Source organism: Peromyscus californicus, unplaced genomic scaffold (genome assembly GCF_007827085.1).
Source record: "Peromyscus californicus insignis strain IS unplaced genomic scaffold, ASM782708v3 Scaffold_12__1_contigs__length_115047231, whole genome shotgun sequence".
In the NCBI taxonomy this organism is placed as follows: Eukaryota; Metazoa; Chordata; class Mammalia; order Rodentia; family Cricetidae; genus Peromyscus; species Peromyscus californicus.
The window spans coordinates 60,485,297-60,512,334 of NW_026294413.1; the positions used below are offsets into that span (position 1 = coordinate 60,485,297).

Consider the following 27,038-nt stretch of genomic DNA (forward strand, 5'->3'; position numbering starts at 1 on the left):
GACAGGCTCTGACCAATCAGCGCCCGTCAGTCCACTGAGCTCGCCCTAGGCTGGCTTCGCGAGCGGCGCAGCCGGTTGAGGAGGGCGGGAGGTGGGCGGGGCGTCCAGCGCTGGCCCCGCCTCCTCACCCTCGCTGGTCCCCAGTATCTTAGACACCGCCGGGAGCTGGAGATCCAGACAGGTGAGCCCCGCGTCCGGCAGCCGCCAGGATGGAGTTCGTCAAGTGCCTAGGCCACCCGGAGGAGTTCTACAACCTGCTGCGATTCCGCATGGGAGGCCAGCGGAAGTTCATACCCAAGATGGACCAGGTAGGCCGAGCATCCCTGTACCCTCGCGGTTCTGTGGCCCATACGGGGAGGACGGCCTCGGACGCCCTGGGTGCGTGGAAGGCGGGGTCCCGGCCTGGGTCGCGCATCCCGGCTGGACCCGGTCCTCTTGACAGGCCCCGCCCTACCCCCCACCTGTTTTCAAAGGTTTCCTCCTTGTTCAAGCCATTACTCTTACCTGTGCGCACTTTATTTTCCTAAACTTGGGGTTTATTTTTACTCCAACGGCTGCGTTCCAGAATTGAGATTAGATAAAGAGAACAGGGTTGAGAAAAATTTTGTGAACATAAGGAACCCTGTAGGAGTTATTATATGCCTATCTCTTCTGGAATGAAAACTTAATTCCACATCCACCCACTCCTATCCAGTTTTCAGACACATCACCTCCCTCATATCCTCACCTTCCTGCAGCCACTGTTTTCTTCCTGGGTGCTTCCTATGGTTTTTTTTTTTTTGTTGTGCGCACATAATCCCCAAGTTCTTACTAGCTACTGGCGGCCGGAAAGCCAGAACTTGGTTTTTGCTTGTATTTCATCGCACTGTACCCTTTGTTAAATGCGTGCTTTTATGATGATTTTTAGTCTAATAAATGTATGTAACTGTTGCTTGAATTAATGGGTTACATCAAAAACTTTAAAAATTTCCCCTCCATTGGAACATCACAGACTCTGTATTTTATTTAAAGAGATTCTTGATTGGTGTCCTTTGTTAAAACGCTTTGATTTTCTCGTAACGCAGAATCCTCAGTTTTTAAGATTAGCTCTGGCCGGGCAGTGGTGGCGCAGGCCTTTAATCCCAACACTCAGGAGGCAGAGGCAGGCGGATCTCTGTGAGTTCGAGGCCAGCCTGGGCTTACATAGTGAGTTCCAGGAAAGGTGCAAAGCTACACAGAGAAACCCTGTCTCAACACCCCCCCCCCCCCACGCTCCAAAAAAAAAAAAGATTTTGCTTGGACAAGTGCCACCTCTCTGCCATTCTGCAGACACTTACTTAGGGGACACCTGCACTGTGATAAGTAGGTGCTGTGTTGGATAAAGCATGGATGGCAGTGTAGTAAAGAGCATAGACAGATAAGACCGTTGAAGAAATAAATGCAAAGAGAAGGATGCACAGTTGTTAGATTCTTGCAAGGATAAGTGACCAAAAGCAAAGCTTCTCTGCTTTGTCACACACACACTTGGTCTGTGACAGCTCCAGTGACAGGCAGTTCACTTCTGCCTTCTCCAGTCACTGCCAGTTCCATCTTGTCAGGACCCTTATAAAGTGTCACACATTGTTTTGTATTGTAGAAATCTGAAGAAGGCGTTCTGACATGTGAGGTTCGCTTATCTGCTGTCTCTAGTACTGTTTAACTTTAACTCTTCAACTCCTGTAGTCTAGTAGTCAGCTCTCAAACTCACTTTCAGATGTAAGAGTCTATATTTTAGCCTCGTTCGGATGTAAGATTCTCTCTTTGATCTACAGGGTGTCACTGTGTAGTTGTTGCTGCCTTGGAACTTACTGTGTAGACCAGGCTGGCCTTGTAGTCACAGGGATCTGGAACCTAAGATAAAGAATGTCTGCTTACAGTTCAGGTTGTTTGGTCTCCTGACACCTCTGGTGATGGTAATTCACCCTCTGGGGAGGTGTATTCACTGTCTCCTCCCGTTCCAGGAAGTTCAAGTGTTAGAAAGTCTTGGACTGAACTTCCACCTTTTGCTCTGCTTTTAGAGCCAAAGGGAGATTCATCTTTGATTTGGAATACAGACCTTAAAGTATTAAACTCTCATGGTCTCTAAGAATACTGATTCATAGCCAGGGGTGGTGGTGCACACGCCTTTAACCCCACCATAAAGGAAGAAAATGAAGGTGGATCTCTAGGAGTTCATGGTCAGCCTGATCTACATATCGAGTTCCGAGGCTAGCCGTGGATACATAGTGAGAACATTTCAAACAATAGACCAAAAAGTATTGCTACAAAGCTGTGTCCTTTTAGTTACTTATAGGATGGTACTCTTCCCAGGCCATGTCCCAGCTCCTCCTTTTCCCTTAAAGTTCAGTTTCCATGATTACATGGTACTTGGGCAGTTTTGGTCTGGCTGCATCAGAACTTTACATTTCTTTCTTATTGATGCCATTATTTCTAGTTCCCATACCTTAAGATGGCATTAACTGATAACACTCTGGACGTTTTGTTTTTTGAGACAGGGTGTAAGCTGATCTGGAACTCACTCAGGCTGGCTTTGAACTCTGAGCCTCCTGAGTGCTGGGATTGCAGTGTGAGCCTCCAAGGCCAATTAAAAGTTGGTTTTCATTACAAGATAGTTCATGCAAAAAAAAAAAAAAATACCAAAATATAACAAACTGTACCTGAGGTTCAATATGTATTCTTTTTGTCATATTTACTTTGTTCTCTTCATTTATTTTTATTAAGAAATTAAATATTCAGAAACAACTAAAGCAGTAGACTGTCCAGATCTAGCTCAGAGCTGAACACAATTGTTGATATCAGGAAGTGAACCATACCTGCAGACAAGGCACTTCTGCATCTGATCTTGACCTGCTCGCCCCTTGCCAGTGTTCACCTGCTTTTTCAGGCTGTCTCCTCAGGCTGTGGGCTTACAACTGTGGACACCCCAGATCTGTAATGACACTTCTTGTCTGGCACTTTTCCCTCCGTCATTGTACCTTGCCGAAAGACTTTTGAAACTGAAATGTGTGTGTGCCTTTTAGTTAGAGAGTTTATCTAGCTCTTGGTATGTGCCAAACACTATTTTACATACCTCCCATCTGTTGTTACATAAACATCCAGCCTCCCTTTGTGGATCTACTGTTTTCCTGTTCTGTGGATGGGGCTCAGAGAGGTTAGCAAATTAGCTATGGTGTAGAAGCTGGGTTTTGACTCAGTCTGAGTACAGAGCTTGTTCACTCTCTCTTAAAAAAGATTCACTTTTATTTTTTAATTGTGTGTGTGGCAGTGTCCTGTGTGACTTTGTGGAGGCGAGTACAGTACCTGTGGAGTCCAGAAAAGAGCATCAGATTCCCCTCGTGCTAGAGTTAGGGGTGGTTGTGAACTGTCTGATACCAATTCTGGGAACTGAACTCCAGTCCTCTGCAAGAGCAGTACTTGCTCTTCACCACTGAGTCGTCTCTCCATCCCCCCTAGAGCTCTCTTTATCCAGATATGCTTAGGATAATGAAGCACAGAGGTACACTAAGCAGCCCGTCCAAAGCCAGCTAAGAGGTGGCTTGATGCACACAAATGCCTATCCTAAGTGGTTGAGAGGCTTTAAAAAGTAAAGGAACTTAGGAACTACCAAGTAGCCTGACTGGCAAGGTAGCACAGCAGTGGGCAGCCGGCATCAAGCCTAACAACCGGAGTTCAATTCCCCGGCCCCACACGGTAGAAGCGGACGGAGCACAGCTCTGACCCCCACATTCCTGCTGTGGCACACTCTACCCTCTACAAAAATAAATAAGTAAATAAATAGTAAAATTTTTTTGTTTTTTTTCTGACAAGACTTTAATCCCGCCGGGCGGTGGTGGCACACGCCTGTAATCCAACACTCAGGAGGCAGAAGCAGGCAGATTTCTATGAGTTCAAGATTTCTGTGAGTTCGAGCATATGCCACTGCACACACATGGCAGTCATAGGACAACTTTGTGGAGTTGGTTCTCTCCACCATCTATCTTTACGTGGGTTCCAGGAATTGAACTCAGGTTGCCAGTCTTGTTCAGCAAGCATCCCAGTTCTCTGAGACATCTTGCCAGCTTCTCATGTAGCTTTTACTGAGGGCAAACCATCCCAAAGCTTAGGGCTGGGATTGTAGAAACAAGTGCTGCTTCCTAATGCCAGTGAACGACTAGAAGATGGCTAAGTGTAAAATATGCTGTGTGTATATTTGTCCTGATTTTAGGACACCAACCTTAGTGGTTTAAAGGAACACTGTTACTTAGTTCACAGTTGTCTGGGACAGCTGGGGCTTCTGGTCTGGGACAGCTGAGTCCATTTCTCCATGGCCTGCTCAGCTGACAGGCAGCTTGTGGCTGGATGAAGGGATGGACAGCAGGGTACAGCCAGGATAGGGGAGACACCCATCTCACCAGCCTGCAGGCTTGTCCTCGGACTCCTCGACACTGGAAGGGGGGAGCAGACCACAATACCCACACACTTTTCAGACTTCTGCATGTGTCACATCTGTTACTGTCCAGTTGGACCCCAAATGTCACCAGAGGAGCCAGGTATGAGGGAGGAGAAAAAGAATCCCTCATGATGGGAAGAGTCACAAACTTTTGTGGCCATGTTTACAATTTAGTGCACTTTGTCACTCTTAATAATCTGAAAGGGACAAATACTGTTGTTGCTGCCATTTTGCAGATTACAGATGTCTCTGGGATGCCCAGCCAGGCCTGGTCACACATGCACCTCTGTGCTTCTTTCTAGTTTGGAGGCTAGTCAGCTTAAAAAGCTCAGGTGTTGCATGAACCCAGTTAGCAGGCCAGACTGGTATATGTAATTTAAAAACAAAACAAAAAACCTAGGCAGAGACGTGGCTTTTGTCAAAGTGTTCTATTGGGAGAGGGAGGGAGGACAAATACCCAGAGTTTCAAGCAGAAATTACCAAAAAGCATAGTCGCAAGAGGTCGGAGGGGTGAGGTCAGGGGATGGCAGATTTTAGGGTTGTGACCTGGAGCAGGGGACTGTTTCTCTCTCTCCTCTATAAAATGAGATTCTTGGACACTGTGGGTGGCCATGGTCAGGGGCAAAGAAAGTGAGGCTTGGGCTATTTGTTTTCCCTCAAGGATTTTGAGGACCAGTGTGTTTGCTGAGCATTTTGTAGCCCCCCCCCCAATTCCCCAGTGTTGAGAATTGAACCCAAGGTTTCATACATGCTAGCCAAGTGCTACCACTGAAGTGCATGCTGTGGTGGATGCTATTCCAGAAGTGGAGGCAGGAGGCTCATGTGAGCCCAGAAGTTTAAGACCCCCTAAATGCCATGGTAAAATCTCAGGTCGATACATAAATAAATAGTAGTTGAATGTACCTTTAATTAGGGGAAAAAGTGCCAGACAAGTGTCATTACAGATCTGGGGTGTCCACAGTTGTAAGCCCACAGCGTGAGGAGACTGCCTGAAAAAGCAGGTGAACACTTCATTTATTTAACATTTCTTTCTTTCTTAAGTTACAGCAATAAGAAAACTCTGAGGGAAATGTACCCTGAACAGTATTGAGGACTGATTATTTCATCAACAAAGAATAAATGTGGTTCAGGCCAGACATAGTGGTGCATGGTTTGTTTTTTGTTTTGTTTTGTTTTGTTTTGTTTTTGTTTTTGTTTTTCGAGACAGGGTTTCTCTGTGTAGCTTTGCGACTTTCCTGGATCTCGCTCTGTAGACCAGGCTGGCCTCGAACTCACAGAGATCCGCCTGGCTCTGCCTCCCGAGTGCTGGGATTAAAGGCGTGCGCCACCACCGCCCAGCGTGGTGCATGTTTTTAACCTATGAACAGGAAGGCAGATCTCTGAGAGTTCCAGGCCAGCCAGGGCTACACATTGAGAGAGTACCTTAAAAAAAAAAATTAAGTAGAGGAAGCCAACCTTTTCTAAGATCTGGCTTCTGTCAAGTCTAACTCTTACTATTTAGACATACATGTTCTTGTCAGTAACTTAATCTCCATGTTTCTTTATCATCAGTAAGATAGTACACAGAGGTACAGTGCCTTAGCCACAGCCTGCCAGCTTCAGGCTGGGAATGAAAGGGGTTTTGTTTTATTTTTTGTTGTTTTCCTTTATGCCAAGAGGTCTTGGGATGTAGCCCAGATGGCTTCTACTTTTTCACCCTTCACCCCAGCCTTCCAAGAACTAAGTCACAGCTATGCCCACCATGCCTGGCTAGCTGAAAGTTTTTTGTTTTTTGTTTTTTTTCCTTAAGACTCAACATTAATACTTACCTGGCAGGGGAGATACCATGATCACAAAGGTAGTTTTCCCAGGGCGAGGCTTATCCATTGTACTCCAGATGTGCTGACCCCTGCAATTTCCCCAAATGCAGGAAACTCGACTGCATAATTTGTGGTAGTGGGGGACTGTGTTCGCGCTCTCCCCTGTAAAAGAAAAAGAAAAAGACTCAACATTATTGGCTATATGCACACTTTATGGTTTGTTTTATAAAACACTAAAAAGTATGATCTGCCACCTGTGTGGCATGGACTGAAGTTCCAGGACTGTTACATCTTCCTTAAACATTTTGGAAGGATTAAAGGTAATGTTTGTATTGTGTTTGGCATGCAGTAGGTGCCTAATAAATGGCAGTTGTTAATCTTGCTGTTGAGTCCAGTTCTGAGGTTCATGGGATTTTGAGGTTTTGTTTTTCTTGTCCTAAGCAAACCTGTCTTATTAAAAATAAGGGAAGATGGTGCTGGAGAGATGGCTCAGAGGTTAAGAGCACCAACTGTTCTTCCAGAGGTCCTGAGTTCAATTCCCAGCACCCACATGGTGGCTCACAACCATCTGTAATGAGATCTGGCGCCCTCTTCTGTGTACATAATACATAAATAAATCTTAAAAATAAGGGAAGAAGGCTGGGCAGTGGTGGTGCATGTCTTTAATCCTAGCACTAGGGAGGCAGAGGCAGGCGAATCTCTGAGTTCGAGGCCAGCCTGGTCTACAGATCGAGTTCAAGGACAGCCAGGACCACACAGAGAAACCCTATCTCGAAAAACTCAAAAATAGGAGTGGGGGGAAACTATGGCAGGGGTGGGGAAAGTAGGGGTGGTGCTGGTAGCTGTCAACTAGAGCCTAAGTCTTGGGAGTTCAGCCCTCCTTAGTTGTCTGTACCCTTGTCCTGAATGCCCTTGAGCACTGTTTTCCCTCATTGGAGCGTTCTGGATGTGTACTTAGCCTCAAGCAGCAGGGAACATGGAGAGGCTCTAGGGACAGTAGCTGTGACATACATACTGGAAGTCCACAGCTATGAGGTCTTGCCAACGTTCAGAGAGCAGTACAGTTCTTTTTTTTTTTTTGGTTTTTCGAGACAGGGTTTCTCTGTGTAGCTTTGCGCCTTTCCTGGTACTCGCTTTGGAGACCAGGCTGGCCTCGAACTCACAGAGATCCGCCTGGCTCTGCCTCCCGAGTGCTGGGATTAAAGGCGTGCGCCACCACCGCCCGGCTCAGTACAGTTCTTAATAGGCTTATTCTTGGTCATTTTATGGGCTTATTGTTCTGGGTGATATACTGAAACCAGAAACAAAAAAAGGGATGTGGAGGGAACAAAGGAAGCAAGGCCTGTGGCTTGTCTCCCTAAGACTGCTCTGCAAAGCCAGTGGCTGTCCTTTGCATTCGCTGCAAGTCCTGGTGAGAGCCACCCCCAGACCATTATCACTGCAGAAGAAACTCATGGGACGGAGTGACAGTGAGCTGTGCAAAGAGCTGCTCGTCCTGGGTATGGATCACAGCTGTAATTTGAGCAGTGAAGAGGCTGAGGCAGGAGGATTGCCATGAGTTCCATGCCTCCCTGGGCTACAAGAGTAATAAGCCTGTGTCTCAAAAGAGAGCAGTTACTCAGTTTTTTTCCTGTGAAATTTTATCTTTCCACATTTTGAAAGAGTGTATTGTTTTAAAATTGTCCATGAATGTATTGCTTTATTCATGGAAACTATGGGTTATTTTCATGTGCTAGACTATGAATTTTACTTAAATATGCTGATTAGTAAGTATTGTTTTTCACTAATATATGTTATTGGAAATGGCAATAAAATGAAACTCAGGATTATATATCTTTTTTTTTTCTTTAAAAGAAAGCCTTACTCTTTGGACAAAATCATGTGTATCCATATTAGGAAATGTAGGAAATACAAATAAAAAAGGACATAGCTCACAGGACCCACCAGGGTCCAAGGTCCTCCAACATTCCAGTGTACTGTGGATTGCCTTCTAGCAGATATGCTGTATTTCAGAAACGACTCCCTCGTGAGGTAATTGTGTTTCCCATTTCTTAGAATGAGTGGAGATTGTGTGCAAGGGGCACCGGGGAAAATCTGTACCTTTAGCTCGGTTTTTCTGCTCATAAAACGTTCATATAAAATGCACACACAGTACAAAACGGCAGTTTTGTGTTGGCATTTGTAAGACATCTTCCAAACCTCTAGTTCTTTGCAAAGTGTTTATAGTCCTTCCTTGTTTTTCTTTGCGAAGACCAGCTCACTGCACATCACTGCGCTTCTAAGAGCAGCGATTGTAAGGTTTCTGGCAGTCTTAACTGGGCTAGGGACAGGAAAGCCAGATTCTCTTCAGAAGAAAACGATTGCAGTGGGGGTAAAGAAGCCTCGGGGTAGAAATGGGCTCACTCCTGATTATTAAGAGAAACTTCAGAGGGTAAGGGGTTATTGTTTAGGTGGGCCAGTGTGGCCAGGTGTTTAGGTTGGGCAATTTCAACTGAAATTGGGCTGTGCAAAGACAGACACATTGCTGGGTGTGGTGGCCCATACATGTAATCCCAGCACTCATTCGGGAGGTAGAGGTAGAATGGTTGTACAATCAAGTTCGAGGCCAGCCTGGTCTACATAGTGATTTCCGAGCCAGCCAGAGCTTGGTCGTAAGAGACTGACCTCAAACACAAAACAAACACAGCACTTCAGTTTACCGAAGGCCAGCCTAAGAGGATTCAGTGGAGCCTGCCTTGATAGTTTTGTCTTGGAAAAACCGCATCCCAGGGGCCGGGGAGAGCAAGGGGTTCGTGCCGGCGGGGGGCGTGGCCAGAGGCGGTAGTGGGCGTGGTCAGGACCTGCACATGTCGTGTGGTGTGTTCAGTGTGGCTCCTCCACTCTGGCCAGAGCTAGCCCTGTCGGATCCCCGCCCTGAGGTGGGCCTATGGAGGAAGGGCTCCACGCCGCACTCCCCATGGCAGCCACAGGCAGCACCAAGGCCATGGCCCTGGTCAAGCGCACCTTGGTACTTAGCCCGGTCGCCGCGCCCAGGACTCCCGGCTCGCCCTCACGGGGCTGCTCCTGGCCCCCAACCTCCTGGCCTTGCAAGGATTGGTCCCGGGCACGGAGCCCAGCTGCCAGCTGCCTGCCCCAGCCCCACTCCTGCTCCACGTCTGCCACCACGGTGTGTCTTCTCTGCCCACAGGACTCCCTCAGCAGCAGCTTGAAGACCTGCTACAAGTATCTGAATCAAACCAGTCGCAGCTTCGCCGCCGTCATCCAGGCGCTGGATGGGGAAATGCGGTTAGTGGAGAGCCCTGCCGGGGGGAGGGAGGGCCGCTTTTCCAGGGGACTTGGAGTCACTGCAGCCACGTTGACTCGCCACTTAGAATTATGGGCTCCTTGTTGTGGCTTAGGCAGGACTAACCCCCCCCCCCCACTACGCCCACGTGTTTACTTGCAAATGCCCTTCCAGGCACCTGGCCATCTACCAGCGTCCTTTCAGGCCAGCCCTTCCAGAGAAGGGGGTGGGGCAGCCATGTTTGTTACTTTCCTTTAGTCCTGGCACCTGCATCTGTCAGTGAGCAGGCCCAGGCGTTTTTCTTGGCCTGCTTGTCACCTGACATTTTAAGCATACTGAGCCTTCAGAAGCTTCCTCTTGTGCACTTGCACACAAGTTTACACCAGTTACTGTGACAGCATTCATGCTGAAAAGTTTTGCGTCTGCAAAATACTCGTTCCCTCTAAACATTTGCCTGTTGGTCCCTGACATGCACTGGTTAAACATAAAGCATTCTAGGAGTGGTATGGCACCCCCCTGCTTAGCATTTCAGTTTACTTTTTTATAAATAGACTGTAGAGTTCATTACTCCCATTAAGACAGGGGAACGCATCTAAGCGCTAAGTATGCTAGGCTTTGGATATCACTTTCTAGCTCTGGAGAGCTACTGGTAAGACACCTTAGAAAATGGCCTGGGACAAGTTAAATGACAGTTAGTGAAGTAGGGTCTCACTTTGTAGCCCTGGTTGTCCTGAACTCAAGAGCCTCCTGTCTCAGCCTCCCCAGAGCTGAGATTACAGGCATGGAGCGCTATTCTGCTTTAAATGTTATTTAAAAATAAATGCTTTCAAAAAGAGGCTGATGAAATAGTTTAGCAGGTAAAGGCACCTGCTGCCAAGCCTGGTGACCTCAGTTGAGTCCCCGGAACTCACATGGTGCTAAGGGAGGACTGATTCCCAGAGGCTGTGTCCCACATGTGCTGGGGTACATTCATGCTCACACACACATCAGACACATCCACACACACACACACATCAGACACATCCACACACACACAATAGATAAATAAACGTTGAAAAGCGCATGCTCGTGGCCATGCTAACAGGCTTTCCTTTTTTACAGCCACGCAGTATGTGTGTTTTACCTGGTTCTCCGAGCTCTGGACACTGTGGAGGATGACATGACCATCAGTGTGGAGAAGAAGATCCCCATGCTGCGCAACTTTCACACTTTCCTCTACGAACCAGAGTGGCGGTTCACGGAGAGCAAGGAGAAGGACCGCCAAGTGCTGGAGGACTTCCCCACGGTAGTGGACTCTCCTCTGGGTACCTATGGTGATAATTGGTAGGACAGTTGGAGGGCAGCCCCTGAGCTGAGAGAAAGGTAAAATGAACAGCTGGAGGGCAGCCGGATGTGATGGCTAAGAACTCTGGCAGCTGAGAGTCCAGAGCCAGACCTTTCTGGTTAGAATCCCAGCTTACTAACTGGTAATGAGATATATACCCCCTCCCTACCTCGGTTTCTGTGTGGTAGAGACGATAACAGCTCCCCAATTCTATACTACAAGTTCCTAGTCTGTTCTTACAGAAAGATGCATTCACATTTCAGGCTTCTAAAAGATAGACTCTCAAAATATTAAAAAAAAAAAAAAAATGGATGTCCAGACTGGCTCACACAGACTTGTTGCCTGTAGTGAGGCTGGCAGCCTGAGATTGCTATTCAGCATGGATCACACCTGTGGGTGGGGTATGGGCTCCTGCAGCAGCCGAGGTGAGATCCTTGGCACTTTTCCTGAGTTGTGACTCAGTATCTCAATCTGCATGGGTAGAGCTGCAAGAGTTGGGTAGTTTCTTAGGTATAAAGATCTTAGGCATGCCTGATGCATACTAAGTGTTCTGTAGGTATTAGCTCTTGAGGTGGATTATAGTTAAAGCCCCAAGCTTTAGGAGTCCTCAAGTTCATGTTGTCCATGGACCTCACTTCTTCCTTTTCTAGAATTTGCGTGTTTAGCAAAGTCATGTGGTTCCTGATACCCCAACAAGCGCATTTGTTTTGTGCATATTTGCTAGAGTTTTGGAGAATAGTCCTTATATGACTTTGACAGTGAAGGAATCTTAGTCTGTACATCTGAGTGGGAGAGAGTCAGGTGAATAGAGAGGAGTCCAACCAGGTTTGAGAAAGACTCCTTTTGGGAAAGGTTTGTTTCCACTTGCTGAGATCATGTTTTCAGGGCCGATGACCAAAATATGGTATGCTGTACTCTGAGAAAGTCTGAAGAGATGAGTGAGCTGTTAGAGCTCTGACGTAGGGAAGGACCTGGGACACTGGTGTCCTTCAGGTACCCGACAGCCAGTGAATGTGTTTGCTCTGAAACTCACCGTGAGCCTTTGAGCCCTGCTAACGGAGATGAAATGCTGTGAGCCACCTGGTTGCACCTTTGTAGTAACAGAAATGGGTTTTGTTTTTCTCTTCCATACTAGGTATGGAACCCAGGACCCTACGATCACTAGCTACTCTTATTTAATACTACTCTAGATTCTCAGCCTACCCCCCCCCCCTCCCTTTTTTTTCTCAGATAGTTTCTCAATAATTTGCCCAGGCTGACCATGAACTCACTTTGTGTTTTAAGCTGCCCTTGAACTTATAACCCTCCTACCCCAACCTCCTTAGGAACACCAGACTTGCCTCCCAAAGTACATTTTGCTTTGTTTTTTGTTATTGAAGCAGGATTTTACTGTGTTGCCTTGGCTGGCCTGGAGCTGGCTGTGTAGACTAGGCTGGTTTGGAACTCAGAGACCTACCTGCCTGTTTCCCTGGTGCTGGGATTAAGGGCTACCACACCCAGCCCAAACTACTTTTCATGCTGGAACATTATAACCTTTAAATGCTTTCTGGTTGTGGGATCATTTTCTTATATGGATCATACAAATTTAATATAGCCTTATCTGCCCAGCATAAAGAATACAAAAATGTGAGGATGTTAAAGTAATTTGGGGGAGATGGATAATTTTCAGATCCTCATCGAGTACATTTGGAAAGTCCAGTGTCTTCTTTGATGTATGTGGCAGTCCTATGGGAAGGGAATGTTTGGCTTTGGAAGGCTTCAAAGGTGAGCAGCGAATTGATCTTTTCCTGTTTGAACAGGAAGGTTAGGAAACAGCGAGTTATCCCAGATAGAGAAAAAGGGAGCTGAAAGTATAGGCCAGAAAGAAAGAAGAAAAAAAGCGACTTGTGATTGTGAGCCGTTGATATCCTGATGGAGGGGAAGCATCGAGAAGCCGTGTTTTTATCTGAATGGGAGACCCTCTCAGTTCTTGGAATCAGCTTAAGATAGGAAGACGTGGCAAAGATGTGTTCAGAAGGGCTGTAGCGGAAGTCTGGCCCTGGGACACCTTTCTTTAGGAGTAAAGGTGCTGTCCTAGTCCTGGACAGAGCTGCGGCAGGAAGGGAAAGGAGCGGAGTGAGGTGTTGGGTTTGAAAAACCTGTAAGGTATCAGGCATTTTAAATTCAAATCTAAAAGGTTCTAGTCCTTATAAAATATGCTTATCAAGGCAGGGTAGATAGAATGTACTTTAAAGGTCAATTTCTTAGCTCAGTTGATAAATTTAAAAGTTTTTGCCACATACGATGTGCAGACCTCCATTTGGCGTGAATTCTTGTTCTGCGAATAAGCCAAGCGAACTCTCTTTACTTCATACACAGTCTGTGTATGAGCATGCTGCCTCGTGTTTGTCTGCCTCAGCCTTTAGGGTTTTTTGTTTGTTTGGTTGCTTTTGTTTTTTCAAGACGGGGTTTTTTCTGTGTAGTCTTGGGTGTTCTGGAACTGCTGTATAGACCAGGCTGGCCTCGAACTCAGACAGATCTGCCTGTCTCCATATCCCCAGTGTTATGGGAGTGTGCCACCACCCGTGGCTTATACCTATACCATCTGTGGTGTATCTGTCCTTTCTACATTTTTGGTTATGAGGAAAATGAGCTGTGGAGAAATTAAAGTCCCTTGCCTAACTGGGAGTGAGGATTGGAACCCCGGGTGCCTGGCCCCAGAAACCCGGTGCTGACTCTGCATCTTTTCTGCTGCCTCTTTGTAGCTGGGTGAGGTAAGGCAGTGGAGGCAGGAGGATTAGGAGCTCAAGGCTAGCCTCAGCTACATAGTGAGTTTGAGGCCAGAATATATGTAAACTTGTCTGGAAAACAACAAAAACCCCACATGACAAGAAAAGGTTAAAACAGCCAGTCATGTCAGCACACATCAGTAATTCCAGAGAAGCGAAGGTAGGAGGACCAAGAGTTTAAGTCAGTTCTGACTATCATAATGAGAACCTGTCTCAAAAGGAGCCGGTGTTTTAATCGTAATCTGTCCAAGGCCGCCTATAAAGGGAGGGGTTTATCTTTGAAAGTTAATGAAAGTGCCATGAGTCTCTGGCCTTGTTTGGGATTTGCCTTTATTGTCCCAGGAGACTTATCACCATAATGTGCCTTCATGTCCTTGGAATGGCCAGCAAGGGATACTGGGACCTGGGAGTGTGCCATAGCTGTGACTCGGTTCCCTAAGGGTGGGAGAAGCCCTCCTGGCTTGTGTCCCACAGTAGAGCCTGAAGAAAAAGGCAGACCTTCCCTCAGGGTTCCAGAAAGACAGAATTCTTTCTTGTTTTACCGGATACTTTTTGTTTTCATTTGCTTGAATTAAAGACACTAGCTTTGCCTGTCGGTGGTGGCGCACGCCTTTAATCCCAGCACTCAGGAGGCAGAGCCAGGCGGATCTCTGTGAGTTCGAGGCCAGCCTGGTCTACAAAGCTAGTTCCAGGGAAGGCGCAAAACTACACAAAGAAACCCTGTCTCAAAAAAAACAAAAACAAAAAAAGACACTAGCTTCAAGAAAGAAGTACTTGGGGAACCTGACTGATGAAGGGAAGTGACTGTCTGATCTGGCTTGTGAGCTCTACGGGGTTGTGCATTTCTGTTTGGTACCATGAAGTGTGTAATCTTGTGTTTTGTTTTTTTATGGCCTCCATTTCAGATCTCCCTGGAGTTTAGAAATTTGGCTGAGAAATATCAAACAGTGATTGCTGACATCTGCCAGAAAATGGGATGTGGGATGGCAGAATTTGTGGACAAGCATGTGACCTCCAAACAGGACTGGGACAAGGTCAGTGTCTCTGTAAGCAGGGTCCACATCTGCTGAGTTAGACAGCCAGCTGTCACCATGGTGAAGCTCAGAACAAGGACAGCATAGTCTCCAGATCTGGGTTTTCTGGTTTAACCAACATCTGTTGCATTTGACTGTGTCCTCATACCCACTAAGCTTAAAGTGGAATCCTCTTGTCAGTGACAGTGCGTATCCTGGAGGGCTTACTGTTGCCAAAGTGAATTGTAACGTTATCCCTGAATTGCTGTGAAATTTTAAATGGCCAAATAATTTTCTATAATACAGAAATAACAGGGCTTTTCAGATTTTAAAAACAATGCTTGTTGTTATTGTTATTTTCTTTTCCATTATGGAATACTGTGCACGTACATACTTTAGTGTGTGAGTCACCAGACGCATTATTTTCTTCTTTTGCATTTAGAGTAACTCAGTGGTAGAGTGCTTGTCTGGCATGCCTCAGGCCCTGGGTTTGATCCCCAGTGATGCCAAAAAAAGAAAAAGAATAATTAGATATATCCAAGTTTTTCATGCCTTCTTTCTCAATGTCTGGGAAGTTAAGCTGTATCTAGAGAGGACCTTCTTGCAGTTCTCACTGTAACATGTCCAGAGAGATGGAGAGCGCAGCAGAGCATTAGCTGGAAGTCCCAGCCTGGAGCCGATTTATAACTTGTACTAATCCACTTATGAGGATGGAGCCTTCATGGCCTTCATCTCCCATGAGGCATCTCAGCCTCTGCACTGCTGCACTGGAGACTTCCCAGCATGTGCTTTTAGAGAAACTGAATCCATGGCGACTACTGACGAGAGAAGAGCTGTCCCTGTGGGCATGGTGCATCTTCCTGAGGAGAGTGGGGATGGAGCAAACACAGTACTAGCTGCTCTGGCCAGAGTTTCTTCCCTGCCAGCAGTGTGCGATATAGGCCAGGCTAGGAGCTGGTAGGCTACGATCGATTTAGGAGTGCTTGCTCACTTATGTGTTGACCTCATAAATAACTAAAGAGTTCATGTGATTGTATTTGTCACAGTGCTTAGGTTCAGATCTTGAAATAGACTGACATATTCATTGACTTAATGTCGGTTCGGGGGATGTAATCAGACCCTGGGCTCTGACCTCAGCACTGAACAAAACAAAAACAAAATGCCAAACTTGGCTAGGCGTGGTGGCCTGTGCCTTTTATCCCTGCACTCAGGAGACAGACATCCCTGTGAGTTTGAGGTTAGCCTGGTCTACATGAGTTCTAGGACAGTGAGGGACTACACAGTGAGACCTTGACTAACAAAACAAAACAAACCCCTTAGACTTAGTGGAAGTATCTTCAGAACTGCTGCTTATACCTTCCAAGTTAGGACATGTGTGATTGGTGCTAGACCAGTTTTCAAATTTCAATGCAAAGTTAAAAGTTCTAGCCAACTCTTGGCATGGCTCATTCAGGACTAACCCCTTTTCATCTGTGTTGAATAGAAGTTCTGATCAGATCTAACTGAATGCTTTATGAATTATTTTCCCTTCAGCTTTGAAGGCAGATAAATTATAGGTCTCTGTTCTAGAGGTATTTCTACCCAAGAGCTATTATCTTGAAATGCAGTTTTCTTAGCACTGTAGATGCAGAATGTTTTTCAATATCTAGTCTGGATATCGTGTTACTGTCAACAGTATATCCCTTTTGAAGTTGGGGAGGGCGGGGCAGGCACTTTCATGGGAAACAAATTCTTTGGCAGTTAAACATTACATTTGCCAAAAATCTTGCTGAGACCTTTTAAGAAATGTTGGTTAGGCCGGATTCATAGTTCTAACCCTTTTAGCCAGCAACTCTGGATGCTGAGGTGGGAGGGTCACAAGGTTGAGGCCTTCCTGGTCTACAGAATATGGCAAAAATAAAGGGAGTAAGATCCTGCCTGGAGCACGCCTTTAATCCTAGCACTCAGGAGGCAGAGGCAGGCAGATCTCCGTGAGTTTGAGGCCAGTCTGGTCTACATAGGAAGTTCCAGGACAGACAGCTAGAGCTACACAGAAAAACCCGTCTCAGAAAAACAAAACACAAAGCAAAGCTCTGCAGTTCAAACCCTAATACAAAAAGAGAAGAAATAAAATAAAAATAAACACCTCTGGGTCGTGGCCTTGGCTTTGCAGATGAGTGACCGCGGGCAAGGTAACTGACCTCTGTTTCTCAGTTTTGTCATCTGTACAGTGGAGGGCTGACAGTAGGTCTTGTGTGTTTGTGGATTGAAGGCATGCAGAGTGCTCACAGGGAGTCAGGAACACGGTGTAGTTACATCTTAATTGTATTTTCATGTACTTGGGTTTTAATCAAAAAGACAGCTCAGACATTGTGCTCTGGACTCCCTCTGTTGTGGCTAGTGATGCCTGGCAAGACCTTTCTGTGTCATTAAAGTCTTTACACTGTAATCTTTTGCAGTATTGCCACTACGTTGCTGGACTGGTAGGAATTGGCCTTTCTCGTCTGTTCTCGGCCTCAGAGTTTGAAGACGCCTTAGTTGGTGAGGACACAGAGTGTGCCAACTCAATGGGTCTGTTCCTGCAGAAAACAAATATCATTCGTGATTATCTGGAAGACCAACATGAAGGAAGAGAGTTTTGGCCTCAAGAGGTAACTGATATGGGATACTTAGGGGAAAACAGTTTTAGACTCTGAAAAATGAATCATTGCACCCAATGGTTGCAAGTGACTAAGTCAAAATAAGCTTAGTAGCATGAGAATGGATAGAGTCCATTAGGTCATTTGCTTTGGCTAGACTGGCTGCATCCGGGGAACTCAGGCTTTGTGAATGAATAGCTTTGACCATTTTCTGTCTCTGGCAGACTTCCTCCAAATCATAGATAAGTCCTGGGCAACCCAACTTGAGCTCTCAGGGCTGGGACTCTTCCCTGAATGTCTTCCTGTAGCCACAGCCTGAGTTCTCTGACTTCAGACCTTCAGTAGGTTTGCCAACACAAGTGGGAAGGATTGGATCCAGGGGGTGCTGGGTGGAAAAAAACGACAGAATGTCCACTATACAAGACCTGCTTTCATTAAACCTTGAACAAAAGCTTGAAAATTCAGTGACTATTTATTGAGATCCCTCCAGGATTTTCTTCTTACTTTTCAGAAAATGTTCTAAAGCCAAGTGCTTTTAGAATGAGAATAAAAGGATAAGTCACAAAGTGAGGAAAATGCATTTGCAGTGCATATAACAGATGCAAAAATTTATATTCTAATATAAAAGGAACTATTTTATTAAAAATCTCAATGTCTAAAGTTTGAGTATTTGCCCAGGCTAGCCTTGGCTAGCCTTGAACTCAGGATTTTCCAGCCCAGCCTCGAGGGTGCTGGGATTGCAACAAAGAGACCAGCCATCTTGTGGAAAAATGAGCATGTAGGGTATTTACACTTGGGCAGACAGACTTGAGAAAGGCTCCTGCCTAGCTCTGTCCATTGGTTGTAGATGAAATTCTGAACGGTCTCATTAAATAAGAAACACAGAGCCAAATGCAGAGCTAAAAGTCCAGAGATCAGAGCAGTAGCCAAGAGCTAAGACCACCTTATCTTACCACTCGCTGCCATCCTTCCCCTGAGAGAGAGACCTTCTTCCTGTGTCCTGTCTTTTTATTGCCTTTCTGTTCTATATATATTGTATATAGTTATTGTACTTATTGTATATAGTTTTTCTTATATTAGTTACAACTTTTTTCCTTTTTTCTTTTTATTAGAATAGAAGGGAAATATGGTAATATTTTATTTGTGCTGAAATGTAATTTTATTTGTATGTTAATAAATAAAGTTGCCTGGGGGGTCAGAGCTAAAAGCAAGCCATTTAGCAGAAGTTCACATGGTAGCACACGCCCTTAATCCGATCATATGGCAGGCAGAGTCTCTGTGTGTTCAAGGACACAGCCAAGTGGTGACCCGAAACTTTAATCTCAGTACCAACCATAGAGATCTGGAGGTCTGTATAGATAGGCAGTGATGAGGAAATTATGTGGTTGGGTTTAAAGCCAATGAGAAGGTAGAACAGAAAGGCAGTAAAAAGACGGGTCACACAGGAGAAGGTCTCTCTCTGAGGGGAAGGACGGCAGCGAGTGGTAAGATAAGGTGGTCTTAGCCCTTGGCTACTGCTCTGATCTCTGGGCTTTTAACTCTTTATTTGGTTCTGTGTTTCTTATTTAATAAGACCGTTTAGAATTACATCTACATTTGTTTTGTTATATGTAATTTTACTATGTAAAAGTTAAAACCTTCCTTTTTGAAAAAGAAAAGGGGAAGTGCTTGTGGTATGTTCTCCATGCTATGAATGTGTTGCTCTGATTGGTTAATAAATAAAATGTTGATTGGCCAGTAGCCAGGCAGGAAGTATAGGTGGGACAAAGAGAGGGGAGAATTCTGGGAAGTGGAAGGCTGAGGCAGAGGAGATGCTGCCAGCCACCACTATGAGAAACATGATGTAAGATACCAATAAGCCACAAGCCACGTGGCAAGATACAGATTTATAGAAATGGGTTCATTTAATATATAAGAACAGATAGCAGCCGGGCGGTGGTGGCGCACGCCTTTAATCCCAGCACTCGGGAGGCAGAACCAGGCGGATCTCTGTGAGTTCGAGGCCAGCCTGGACTACCAAGTGAGATCCAGGAAAGGCGCAAAGCTACACAGAGAAACCCTGTCTCAAAAAACCAAAAAAAAAAAAAAAAGAACAGATAGCAAGAAGCCTGCCCCAGGCCCCACCCATTACATGCTAAATGGTCTATGCTGAGCCCCCTCCAACCCCTGAGGAAACCTCATAATACATGTAAATTCTCCACCTGTGCCCCTGTTGACTTGTTCTGTACTTTCTTGACTGATCAGGTGTGGGGCAGATACGTTAAGAAGCTGGAAGACTTTGCTAAGCCAGAAAACATAGATGTGGCCGTACAGTGCTTGAATGAACTCATAACCAACACCCTGCACCATATCCCCCACGTCATCACCTACCTGTCAAGGCTCCGGAACCAAAGTGTGTTTAACTTCTGTGCCATTCCACAGGTATGGAGTGTCGTGCTTGGGCTGGGTAGAATACAGTTTCTGTCTTGCTCTGCTGTATTCAGGGTCATGGTTTCTTAAGAAAGTGACTCTGGTAGATTCTCTTTTGCTCAGGAGTAGTGAGTTACAGCATTCAAGAACAAAGTCAACTTTTCCAGAACTTTCCTTCTATCTAGATTTACCCTTTTTCCATCATCTGTTCTAAACTAGCTAGATCATTATGTTAATAAGTAAAACTTGGCCTCAGCTTACATGGCCAGCATGCTGTTAAAACAGGGTAAGGCTGTTACATGAGGCATCTTAGCAGGTCATGGTGCTTGCCACTAAGTGACCACCTGAGTTAGATGCCTAGCATTCCACATTGCCTACATAAATGAAGTGAATAAATACATGTATTAACTTCTTTACTAAATACCTAAGTATTTTTATCCTTTTCTGTACTCAAGATAGCAATATAGAACTAGCCTCTGTATATTTTTTTAAAAGTTATTTTTATTTTATGTGCATTGGTGTTTTGCCTGCATGTATGCCTGTGTGAGGGTACCAGATCCCCCGGAACTGGAGTTACAGTTGTGATCTGGGAATTGAACCCAGGTCCTCTGGAAGAGCAGCTAGTGCTCTTAACCACTCAGCCATCTGTCCAGCCCTGCCTCTATATTCTTACACTTTTTAATTTCCTTTACCAGTGATTTCTGTAATTAACTCCCTCAGAAGTTTGGTTTTATGTAGTACTGACAGCTCTGAATGGTGCTCAGCTAAGTCTGTATACCCAGCTTCGGGTTCCATCAGGATAAGAATCATTTACTTTCGATCACAGACCGCTCCCCTTGTTTTCATCTCACAATTTTTAATGGATAATGATTATATTCGTAATAGGATAAAATAGAACATTCTTTCCAGATATTATTTTGAAATATATTTCTGTTGTAACTCTCTGAGTGCATACAGCGCCTTTTGTTACATCTTCATGAGCTGAGATTCCTTCCTCTCCTGTTACCTAGGTAATGGCCATCGCTACACTGGCTGCCTGTTACAACAATCAGCAGGTTTTCAAAGGGGTAGTGAAGATTCGGAAGGGACAAGCAGTTACCCTCATGATGGATGCCACCAACATGCCAGCTGTCAAAGCCATCATACACCAGTATATAGAAGAGGTGGGTTTTTAATTAGTTTCCTGGGTAATTTGTAGCTGTTTTTATGCATTAAATCATGTCACTGATGAACCAGATCATGTTTAGATAGTAGATGGTCCTCACTACTTAGTGTTATAGCCTAAAGAGAGTAGTTGGTATCCCTTACTAGAAAACACACACACACAGAGCCCTGCAGGTCCTATGATGACATGGAAGAAGCAAGGCTGTACTCTGAAGTCTCCTGAGCTGTGAGATGATGTTAGAGACCAGCCAAGCTTGTTTGATGGGTGAAGGATATGAGGTAGAAGCTAATGTAGAGCATGGCTGAGTGAATTTCATGTTTGAAATGCTCAGTATAGTATATTCTATCATATCACGGGTCTCACTTGAAAATTTCCAGTAGGAATGTAGACAAAGTAAGGCTGTTACTTGCAATCAATTCTTAAGTGTTTGGTTTGTTTGTTTGTTTGTTTCTGCAACTCTCATTTCAAATGCCAGAACCACTTTATTCAGCAAATCATACCTCCCCAGGCTGTGCCAGCATGCATAGCAGGTAATATGTGACTGGAGCATAGTGTCTGCTCAGGCTGGCCTTGAACTCACTCTAATCCCTCCCTCTTCAACTCCTCAAGTGCTGGGACTACAGGCATGATTTGGGAATTACCTGGTTCACTGATTACTAATTTTAGAAAATCATTTTTGAAAACTTTCATGGGCACTAAAATTCATTTTTTTATTTTGTTTTTCCTGACTATTAGGATTCAATACTGCTGGTGGGTTGAGTTTGTGGCCAAAGGTGGCACAGTTGCTTTTGTGAATGCCACAGCTGTAACTCAGCCACTGTGTTCCCTCCTGGTTGGCTGCTTTTGCAACTTCAGGGCAGAGTTGAGTAGTTACAACAGAGGAGCCCAGATAGCTAAAAATAGCTCTGGGCCTTTAACAGAAAGCTTGCTGACCTCTAATCTAGGTTTTCTAATTTTCTTTAAAGTTACTCCAATGAAATGCAAAGTAAAGTCTGTATTAGTATAAGTTTATTTGATGCAGAAAAAAATTTTAAATTGTAAAGTTCAGACATTAAAATCTGAGCTCTTATGTCAGCCTTATGGAAAATTTCCCAATGATGTTTTTATAATGAAGACTTGCAGCCTGGAAATATAACTCAGCAGGTAGTGTTGGCCTAGCGTGCACAAAGCCCTAGGTTTGATCCCCAGCACCCACCGTATAAAGTGGCCATGGTGGAACATGGCTACAATCTCAGAACTGGGGAGGTGGAGGCAGGAGGATCAGGAGTTCAAGGTCATCCTCACCTGCATCGCAGGTTTGAGGCCAGCCTGAGCTACAAGAGACTGTCTCAAAATCAGTCAGTTAAGACTTAGATGATGTCTACAGGTAGGCCGACCTGCTGGTGTCTAGATGCCAGCTGCAGCCGATCCTGTTTCTCCTCACAGATCGCTTCTGCCCTTGTAGGAAGGAAGGCATGTCTCTTCTGCTGTCTGTCTTCTCAGTTGTACTGAGAATGTACCAGGAAAAGGCTTCCCAGAGGCCACTAATGCCTACACAGAGGTGCAGTGATGGCCCATGTCCTCCTGAGCAGGTGGACAGACAGATCCGAAGTAGCAGGAGCAGCCTGCGAACCTGTCAGCCAGGGAACTCTTCCTGCTATTTTGGGATAGAAGTAATGTGTAGGCAAACACCTGGAAACTTCCATCCCCTACTCTGCCAACTGAATTCCTTGGCAAGGGCCATTGTTTTCATGTTTCTGTGCCTCCATGTGGCTGCTCTTGGGGCTTTCTTAACTGTACAGATTAGCACTTGGGTGTGTATAACCTAGAAGAGGAAGAAATGATTTGATGGCCTTTGATGATAAACCGGAAAACCAGTTGGTTTTAAATCCCGCTCTCCCCACCCCCCAAGTCACACAGTGACTCTTTTCTGCTTGGAGCCCTTTGCTTTCCCGTCTTCAGTGATGCTTGTCTCCTGTTTGACCCCTCCTCTTCCGCTCCTGAGCCTTTCTGCCTCTTCTACTTATCCTTTAGATGTTGGATTGCTTTGCAGTCTGTCTTGATTTCGTTTACTTTCCTATCATGTAGACGTTTCATGGCTATTACCCAGCTAATGCCTTGGACATGAACTCTAGTTGTTAATGACATTGTCATCTACCTTAATCATGGAATCCCTGGGACATCATAAAGCCCTCACATGCCGGGAAACCAACCACCCTCTCTGGTCTCCATGGGCACTGCACAGACATGGTACACAGACATACATGTAAACAAAACACCCATGCATATAAAATAAAAATAAATTTTTTAAAATAAAAATAAATAGGACTGGGGCCGGAGAGATGACTAAGTGGTTAAGAGCACTTGTTGCTATTAAGGGGACCCAGATTTGATTCCCAGCACCTATGTGGTGGCTCACAACCATCTGTAACACCAATTCCAGGGGCAACAGGCACATACATGGTGCATATACATGCACGTAGGCAAAGCATTAATACACATAAAGAAAAATAAATCTCAAAAAATTTAATAACAATTTTAATAATAATCATAATAAATAAGTAGACAGGACCAGAGAAATAGCTTGGTGGATAAAAAGCACCTGCCACCAAGCCTGATGACCTGAGTCTGGTCCCCAGAACTCACTTGATGGAACGAGATAATCAACACTTGTGCAATGGCATGTATGTGTTCACACACATAAATATGTAATCAATAAACAGCAATAGTAATAATAAATAATTTTACCTCAAGTTTTCATTATACAGTGGATGTTTTTACCACCAAAGTATCTGATACTCTTACCCCGCCCCCAAAAGAAACCCAAACAGAACTGATATAGGGAAGTAACAGAAAATCAGAAAGAGGTGATACTGAATTTTTCAGTATCTTTAGTTCTTCAATTTTTGCTTTAAAGCCAAGGCTTGGCTTTGCTGCCCAGGCTGGCCTTGAACGCCTGATCTTTTTACCTCAGCCTCCCACATGCTGGGATTACATGTATACAATACTGAACTCTTTTTTTAAAGATTAATTTTTTTAGGTCTATGAATGTTTTGCCTGTGTGTACGTGCACCGTATGTGTACCTGGTGTCTGTGGAGGTCAGAGGGGATATTTTGAATCCTCTAGACATGGAATTAGGGATGGTGTGAGCTGCCGAGTGGGTGCTAGGAACTGAACCCAAGTCCTCTGGAAGAGCAAATGTACTTAACTACTGAGCCATCTCTCCAGGCCCTATCTATTATTTTTAAAGTTAAGTGTAGGGCTCTGACTTAAAGCACACACTGAACCTTGCCCCAGGGGCAGCTAAGGCGCAAAACTACAGAGAAACCCTGTCTCGAAAAACCAAAAAAAAAAAAAAAAAAAAAAAAAAAGTTAAGTGTAGGGGCTCAGTGGTTAAGAATGTTTGCAGCTTACGAAGAAAGTCAGGGGTTCAGTTCCCTGCACCCACACCAAGAGGCTCACAGCCACCTGTGATTCCAGCTCCAGGGGATCAAACACTCACTTCCGGCCTCTGCAGGCACCTGCATTCACATGTCATACACTCACACAGATAAACACACATATGCAAAAATAAATAAAATAATTTAAAACTTATTGTAGATTAAAAAAAATTCTGCTTATAACAGCACCTGAAAACCCCACACACTCCACTTCTTACCCACAGGCTGGGGCCGGTCCTTACAGGTCTCTCTCCCTGCCCATAAAGGCCAGGACATGAGAGTGCATGGCAAGGGTGTGCCTTGAAGAGGACAGGGCCAGTCTCTTCATTTTACTCCCTGGTTCTGGATATAGAGGGCTTACATCACTATGCACTTGCATGGTGTGTTGCCTTGTCACAGGCCCCAAATAGTGGGGTAGTCAGTCATGGGCTGGAACCTCCAACACTCAGCCAAAATAACCCATTCTTTTTGAAAGTTAATTTAGGTAGTCCATTATAGTGATGGAAAGCTGCTATGGCTGCCAATGAGGTGTCAAAACAAAATGCTACAACCGGCATTCACCCTTCATGTGTTCTGGCTTCTTCTGTAGAATGAAGTCCTGCATTACTGGGGTAGAGGTAATCCTGCATTACCAGGAACTCTGGAACGGGGGTTGCAGGTTCCTGTGAGCCTCCATGTGGATGATGTGAACAGATCTCTTAACTGCTGAGCCATCTCTCCAGCCCTGGGTCCTGTTTATTTTTAAATGATCTCACTCTATAGCCCAGGCTGTGCTCAACTCACATCCTCCCAAGTGCTTAAATGATGAAATGTACACCACGTGCCTGGCTAAACATCTGTAAAATGCCTGTTCCATCCTCTCCACCTCATGCCCCAGTTCTGGCTCAGTTTGTCAACCCTCTTGCCAGTAAGCTGTCAGTTTGATTCAGTTGAGACTTGGGGGATAGGCAAGAGACGGGTGACGGTACCTGGAGGTGCAGTGTGGAGGGTGTGGTGGGAAAGGAGAAGTGGCCATAGCATTGCATGTGTGAAGAGAGGTACCCAGGGGCCTGTGCAGTTGGAGAAGGTACGGCCCGAGTCACTTCATGTCCACAGCAAGGAGCTCAGATAGTCTACAGGTAATGGGGAGGGCACGGAGTTACTGAAACAGGCTGTCCATCTCTGTTGACCTTGTGAAAGGGTGAGTGGATTTGGGGCTCGGATGTGAGTCACGAAGGGCATGACTCGGCAGTGGTGGCATAGCTGTGGAAGAATAGGACTCTGCAGATGTGCAGGAGGTTCCTGTAAGGAGCAGCGCTGAGGAGGTCCTGACAGGACTGCATGGCGACCCCTGCTGTTCCTGCTACCTTACGCCCTATTCACCTGAGCTACTTTTGCCCAGCTGCTGGGATTGGAGTCTCCCCACCCAACCCATCCATGCCTTTGGTCAGCGTAACTGCATCATGCTAACATGCCCCGGGCACCGTGAGGTATGGGGATCTGGAGTGGTGCAGTGGCCGCTCTCTAGGCACTTAGTGCTCCTTGGTGGGGTGTGCACTGCACTGTGCTTCCTCGTCAACAGGACACGCCTGGGTGGCACTTCTGCTTTATCGGAGTAGCAAGTCACTCCTGTTCTCAGAACTTCAGCTTTCTCCTTGGTGACATGGGCATGGAGCACCTACCTGTTGAGAAGAGGTAGAACCAACCATGGCAAATGTCTGCAAGTGGCGCACTGGAGACAGTACTAAGTAGCTTTTCTTCTTCCCCTAACAGATTTATCACCGGATCCCCAACTCAGACCCGTCTTCTAGCGAAACCAAGCAGATCATCTCCACCATCCGGACACAGAACCTTCCCAACTGTCAGCTCATCTCCCGAAGCCACTACTCCCCCATCTACCTGTCATTTGTCATGCTTCTGGCTGCCCTGAGCTGGCAGTGCCTGAGCACCCTGTCCCAGGTCACAGAAGACTATGTGCAGACAGGAGAACACTGACTGGATTTGGCTGGAAGCCGAAGTTCACATGAAATGGTTTTACCTTTTCCTCCAGGTGGATTTTGACTTCCCTTTCATTTTCCCTACTCTTATCTCCAGGAGAACTGTGTGTGGGACCTTTAGAAACCGTGCAGAGGACAGGACACCTTGCCGTCAGCAGCCTGGTGCTTGTTGGGTCGTGCGGGACTCCTCTGCCTCTTGTAGCCATTGGCAGCCTGCTCACTGACTGCTGCCCTTTAGAAGGGGTGGCCACCCCATGTGGCCACCAGATCCTAGTGAACCTGGCTAGAGTGATGATTGAACTTATTTAATTTGAAACAGCCTTTGAATACCTATCATAATAGAAAATGAGGTGACTTTTCCTTCTGTCTGCTTCCTGCTTTTCTCATCCATTTGACGGTGGAAGGCGTTAATCATTATCATTTCTAGGTGGTACTGCCAAGCCTCCCAAGAGTGCAGGTGTGTCTTTGTCACTCAAAGGGAGCTGAAGTATTCATGGGTACCTTTGGTCACTTGTCAGGAGCGTGGCCTCCAGTCAAAGCTTTTGATCTTGAGGTTTTATAATAGCATGTAAGGGCTGGAATATAACTCCAGTGGTAGAACATTTGCATAATTCGCACAAGGCTTGTTTTAGTTGGGGCTTCTGTTGCTGTGAAGAGGCACCATGACCACGGCAACTCTTATAAAGGAAAACATTCAATTGAGGCAGCTGCTTACAGTTTAGAGGTTCAGTTCATTATCATGGCAGGGATCATGGAGGCATGCAGGCAGACATGGTGCTGGCTACATCTTGATCAGAAGGCAACAGAAAGTGGACT

The 27,038-nt window shown here is 45.6% G+C and overlaps 1 protein-coding gene and 1 non-coding gene across 2 annotated transcripts; both read left to right on the forward strand.

The window, feature by feature from the left end:
• Nucleotides 1–124: 124 nt before the first annotated feature.
• Nucleotides 125–26,582, forward strand: Fdft1 (farnesyl-diphosphate farnesyltransferase 1). The gene is made up of 8 exons (XM_052732977.1): nt 125–308; nt 9,434–9,531; nt 10,631–10,814; nt 14,527–14,655; nt 17,073–17,264; nt 19,497–19,673; nt 20,672–20,824; nt 25,999–26,582. The coding sequence occupies exons 1-8, from the start codon at nt 210–212 to the stop codon at nt 26,218–26,220; spliced, it is 1,254 nt and encodes a 417-aa protein (XP_052588937.1). The 5' UTR covers nt 125–209; the 3' UTR covers nt 26,221–26,582.
• Nucleotides 6,248–6,411, forward strand: LOC128108110 (U1 spliceosomal RNA). The gene has a single exon (XR_008217322.1). It is a non-coding gene; the product is annotated as a U1 spliceosomal RNA (small nuclear RNA).
• Nucleotides 26,583–27,038: the final 456 nt, after the last annotated feature.

Excerpts from the sequence above, each read along its gene's own strand:
- Fdft1 (XM_052732977.1), top strand. The coding sequence starts at position 210 with ATGGAGTTCGTCAAGTGCCTAGGCCACCCGGAGGAGTTCTACAACCTG. Across the intron at positions 9,532-10,630 it reads GCGCTGGATGGGGAAATGCG|CCACGCAGTATGTGTGTTTT; the intron begins GTTAGTGGAGAG and ends CCTTTTTTACAG. Across the intron at positions 10,815-14,526 it reads TGCTGGAGGACTTCCCCACG|ATCTCCCTGGAGTTTAGAAA; the intron begins GTAGTGGACTCT and ends CCTCCATTTCAG.